A 5,859-nucleotide genomic window follows, 5' to 3' on the forward strand; every position below is an offset into this window, starting at 1 on the left:
GATAATGCCAAAGATTTGCTTGATCTGTAGTTAATGAGGAGAAGCATTGTTGCTCCTTTGGTGAGCAATGAGCAATGATTGTAAACATCCTGTTGTGTGTTATCCCAGTTTCAATTATTAAACCTTTCTCAGAGTGAAAGATTTTGCATTTTCCATGTTGAATAAATACTGCCATTCCTTTTTCCTGCAACTGACCGATGCTCAATAAGTTGTTCTTCAGATCTGGTACATAAAACACATCTGTGATTATAAACATAATGCCTTTTACTTCCAGTCGAATATTGCCCTTGCCTTGTACTGCAAGCCTTGAGTTGTTTCCAAGCTTCACAGATTCTCTGAAGTTACTATCCAACTCACAAAATATGTTTTTCTCCCCACACATATGATTACTACAACCAGAGTCAAGAAACCAAATGTGCTCAGATTCAGTCTCTTTGGAATCTACAAGAGCCATCAGTAACATTTCTTCTTTTGTTTCTATATACTTAGCTGTATGTTCTTTTGCTCTTTTGGAACATTCCCATTGAAAATGCCCGAAATCATGACAGTGATAGCACTCTATGGCAGATTTGTCAAACTCAAATCTACCTCTTCCTCTTCCTCGTCCACGATAAACGTTTCTGCCTCCACTTCTGCCTCCTTGTTGAGGTCCATGACTGATTTGAAGGGCTTGTTCTTCTACCACATGCCGGCTGATTCTTTGTTCGTGTACCAGAAGACTGCTTTGGAGTTCATCTATGGACAAAGTATCAAGATCATTTGATTCTTCAATAGAACATACAACATAATCATATTTGGATGTCATAGATCTCAGAATTTTTTCAATAATGACCACATCATCCATTTTCTCCCCATGAATTCTCATTTTGTTAGCAATGATGAGAGTTCTGCCAAAGTAATCATCAATTGATTCTCCAGTTTTCATGTGCAACACTTCAAATTCTTTGCGGAGTGCTTGCAGTTGAGCACGTTTTACACGTGTTGTGCCTTGATACTTATGCTTCAAAGAATCCCATATGTCCTTTGCAGTATCCTTTTTCAAAATGGTTTCTAGTATTGAACGATCAATAGCTTGAAACAGATAATTCTTGGCCTTTAGATCTTTCAATCTTAGATCTTCAATGGCCTTCTCCCCGAGATCATTGTCTTCTGTTGCAGCAGTAATTCCCACCTCTATTAGGTTCCAATATTCTTTGGAACGCAGAAAGTTTTCCATTAGCATACTCCAATGGTCGTAGTGACCATCAAATCGTGGAATAGCAGGTTGTACAAAACTATTCTCTGTTGTCATTGATATCAAACTCTAACTGTGATCTTTGATATCAAACTCTTACTGTGATCCTCTCTTTCACTATATTTTCCTCACTTTTCTCACCCTAACCATGTTTCCCTCCTCTCTGTGTTTATATTCTATCCCTATAATGAAGACTGTAGTCAGGCTTTGTAATGCTCTGATACCAAATGTTAGAATTCAACAAAGGATAGATAAAAAGTATATTTATTAAGTTGTTGTTCATAGCTTATAAATAGCCTTACACTGAGATAAGAATGAAATAACAAACTCACGATATATTTGCATGTAATCGTGGTTAACTAATTCTAACAGAAAAATAGAAGCTTGTTCCTCAAGCACAGGAGGAATTATTCAACATAACTGAAACTGATCCTAAAAACAAGGAAACAACATGGAAATCTTCAACAGTTTATCAGGACATCACCGTATCCATGAAAAAGTTTTAAAAGTGAATCAATGATAAAGCTTCTTTGAATTCAACCTTTAATTGATTAATTAAGAGTAGTTAACTTACTGCTCAAGCAAGAGGACATTGATGATCGCTATAAGAACCACAGTGACAGTCAACGAAATCCCACCCACTGATCTCTCAAAACATGGCTGAAGTTAAGCTGCTAGGAACATGGCCTAGTCCTTTCAGTTATAGAGTCATATGGGCTCTAAAACTTAAGGGCATACCATACGAGTACATTGAAGAAGATCTTTCCAACAAAAGCCCCTTGCTTCTTCAATGCAACCCAGTCCACAAAAAGATTCCAGTTCTCATCCATGGGGGAAAATCAATTTGCGAATCCTTGGTCATTCTAGAATACATGGAAGAGACCTGGCCCCAAATTCCACTGATGCCCGATGATCCTTACGAGAGAGCTAGAGCAAGGTTCTGGGTTAAATTTGTTGAAGATAAGGTACATTTTTTTCCCCAACTTTCTGCTAGTTTATTTTTCCTCCTTTCCCCCCTAGAAATCTTCCAAACATTTGATTCGTTACGAGAGAGCTATGCCCGATGAAAGAGATTCTGAATTTTTTTTTTTTTTTGTACTGGTTGTGATAGGGTGTTGCGGTATGGATTATGTTCTATAGCAGCGGAGAAGAGCAAGAAAAGGCAGTGAAGGACAGCTTGGAAATGCTAAAAACCATTGAAGAACATGCTCTGGGAAAGAAGAGATTTTTCTGCGGAGACAAGATTAGCTTGGTGGACATAGCCTATGGCTGGATTGCCCAGTGGTTGGAAGTCTTGGAAGAAGTGGCAGGAATAAAACTGATTGAACCCCAGAAATTTCCTCGCCTGCATACATGGATAAAAAATTTCAAGGACGAGCCCATAATCAAGGAAAATCTGCCAGGACATGACGAGATGCTGGTCTACTTTAAACCTCTCGGAGGAAGGGCACCATCACGCTAATTTACCCAGCAACCAGGACACGGGAGGGATATGGGTCCTTGAATTACAACTATTTTTATATTAACGATAAACTAAATCTGCTGTTCGATTTACTCAAGATATAGATTACCATGGATTATAACAATATAATGATATAATTGTTGTTGCAAAAAAAAAAAAAAATTACTAAGTATATAGTTTTTTATAGGATACATTTGATATTGAAACAATGATTAGGAATATAATGTTTTGCCCTAAGCGCTGGGCAATAATATAGCTGCTAGACAACAAGCGCTTAAGTTTGGTAACGCAACCAGACCCCAGGTGCTCGGGTTAGACATGATTGTCAAACCCAAAAATATTAGGTCTGATTTGGCAGCCAGACCCAAGAATATTGGGTCTTGCTTGGTCGTTAGAGGTAGCCAGATCCAAGACTATTAGTACTGGTTCGATCGTCAGATCAAATACTATTATGTCTGGCTCAACCGCAAAACCCAATGCTATTTGATATGACATTACTATCAGATCCAAGATATTGGATCTGGCTCAAGCTAGATCCAAGAATATAGAGTCCGGCTTAACCATCAGACTCAATATACTTAAAATATTTAAAAATAATAATTATTGATCTACTGTAAGCCGTCTAAATACTAATATATTCTAAAATTAATGGTATCTTGGACCAATGTTCAGGCATTAATTAAGTCCTGTTATATATGCTGCGTTTAAAGATTAATAACATTTGATCTGTGCAGTATGAAGTAAAAACAAGTTTCTCGTCTAAATTGTTATATTTCCAAGGTAACACTTTTGGTTGAGTTAGGTATATTTTGAAATTATTGTAGCATTTATATGTTAAATTATTTTTTATTTAAAAATATATTAAAATAATATTTTTTTATTTTTTATATCAATAATATTATTAAAAATATTAATTTTAAAAAATTAAAAATCGTTTTTTGAAAGAAAAAACAAACATTCTCTTGATTCGATGATTGTCTCGTGACCTCAGTTAAATTATGGATTTGTTCGGCAGAGCTTGACATTTTCTGAAGGAAAATCCACCGGTTCCTTTCATAAACCCCTGTACTCTATAGTTTTATCTTCATGGAGTGCGAAGATTCCATGTAATTAATCGGAGTATCCAAGATTAGACAGCTAAATTGATTTTTGAATTCCGAGAAATGGCAAACAAAAGAAACAAAAACCAGTTGTAATATATCAACAATAATTGCTACATTGTTTAAAGTCACAAACTCTAAACTAAGCCAGTTTCTCAACAAAGAATTAATAAACTATTATAAATAATTGATCAGTTCATCACTCGAGGTCCTCTGAGAATCCACCTAATAATGGGTGAAGTGAAGCTGCAGGGGACATGGAATAGCCCATATAGTTGGAGAGTGATTTGGGCGCTGAAACTGAAGGGCATACCGTATGAATACATAGAAGAAGATTTGCGCAATAAAAGTCCCATGCTTCTACAGCATAACCCTGTCCACAAGAAGATCCCAGTGCTTGTTCATGATGGGAAACCAATTTGTGAATCCATGGTAATCCTCGAATACATAGAAGAGACTTGGCCACAGAACCCCATGCTGCCCAACGACCCTTATGAGAAAGCTGTAGCTCGGTTCTGGCTCAGGTTAAGCTGCTAGGACATGGCTGAAGTTAAGCTGCTAGGAACATGGCCTAGTCCTTTCAGTTATAGAGTCATATGGGCATACCATACGAGCACCTTGAAGAAGATCTTTCCAACAAAAGCCCCTTGCTTCTTCAATGCAACCCAGTCCACAAAAAGATTCCAGTTCTCATCCATTGGGGGAAATCAATTTGCTCTGTTAGCAGATCCCAATGCTATGGAGAATAGCTCGTACCAATGGAGAAGAAGAAAAGCAAGCCATCAAGGATGCCTCTGAGATGCTAAAAATGATCTTGTAACTTTTGCCATTTGTTACAAGATAGCAGACACCTCGACTCCTATCAACAACATGTACCCAAATGAAAAAAAAATATATAAGAGAGAGAGGGTGAGTTTACTCAAATATGTATATATTTTTAAAGAAAAGGTACTCAGACAGAAATTAATAAATATTCGGCATCAAATAAGTAGTTTTCCCATTAAGTTATAAAATATTTTTTAAAAAAAATGGACGAAATATTAGCTTATAAAATCCCGAGGGCTAATTTACTAGTTCTTTGTGCATTTCACTTTTCAGAGTTAAGAAAGTGTAGGTGATAAACTATTAAAATAAATGCTAAAAATACTCATTCTTTGAACCGTTTATACACTCCTATTTTACAGTGGATTTTCATTACAAAATTACCATTCTATCCTTAATAATTAAAGACAACTACCTTATTTTTTTAATTTCAGGTTTGTTTTTGTATTTCAAAAATTTTAAAAAAATTTTAAATTTTTTTTATTTTTTTTTTACTTGAAATTAATATTTTTTACTGTTTTTATATTATTTTAATACACTGATGTTAAAAATAATTTTTAAAAAATAAAAAAAATATTATTTTAATTTTTTTCTAATAAAAAACACTTTAAAAAACTACAAACAACCTATAATAAAATTATTTCAACAGTCAATAGATTCTTAGCAGAAGGTTAAAAAAAAACAAAAGGGGGCAGTCAACGTAGGAATAGATAATTTCTCTGCTTTTCCAAAATTTTAAATAATGATGTAGGATCTTGGAGCAGGGCATCGAAATTTCTACGAAAATCACACGGGTTCATAAGTGATGGGTCCACAACTCCATATCCACCACCCAATCCGAAGACAAGACATGCATGTATATGTTCAAAGTCAAAATCCACTGCTTGTTAAATAATAATAGAAAAAACGTGTGGGAGCTTTCCCTACATTTTTTTTTTGTTTCACATATTTTTTTTTTCTTAAAATTATCTCTTTTTTTTTAAATATTTTTCTTCACAATTGTTTTCCCTTCTTTTAGGTTTTACATGTTTTTTTTTCTTTTTTCCCAAGATTTTTATTTTTATTTTTTTTATTTTTTTTTAAATTATTTTTACCGATTTTTTTTAATATTAAACTAGTTGAGAATTTAGTTTTTTAAAAAAAAAATTATCTTTGTCGATTTTTTTTAATAATGATCTGGTTAAGGATTTAGCTTTAACTTTCCCCACATCTTTTTTTTCATTTGTTTTTGTTTATTTTGC

General features: G+C 34.4%; 1 protein-coding gene across 1 annotated transcript; it reads left to right on the top strand.

Annotated features, from left to right (window-relative positions):
* Positions 1–1,890: 1,890 nt before the first annotated feature.
* On the top strand, positions 1,891–2,887 carry LOC112328959 (probable glutathione S-transferase). Its single transcript, XM_052456442.1, has 2 exons — positions 1,891–2,199; positions 2,346–2,887. The coding sequence occupies exons 1-2, from the start codon at positions 1,891–1,893 to the stop codon at positions 2,694–2,696; spliced, it is 660 nt and encodes a 219-aa protein (XP_052312402.1). The 3' UTR covers positions 2,697–2,887.
* Positions 2,888–5,859: the final 2,972 nt, after the last annotated feature.

Source organism: Populus trichocarpa, chromosome 10, assembly GCF_000002775.5.
Source record: "Populus trichocarpa isolate Nisqually-1 chromosome 10, P.trichocarpa_v4.1, whole genome shotgun sequence".
NCBI lineage: Eukaryota > Viridiplantae > Streptophyta > Magnoliopsida > Malpighiales > Salicaceae > Populus > Populus trichocarpa.

Excerpts from the sequence above, each read along its gene's own strand:
- LOC112328959 (XM_052456442.1), top strand. The coding sequence starts at position 1,891 with ATGGCTGAAGTTAAGCTGCTAGGAACATGGCCTAGTCCTTTCAGTTAT. Across the intron at positions 2,200-2,345 it reads TTAAATTTGTTGAAGATAAG|GGTGTTGCGGTATGGATTAT; the intron begins GTACATTTTTTT and ends TGGTTGTGATAG.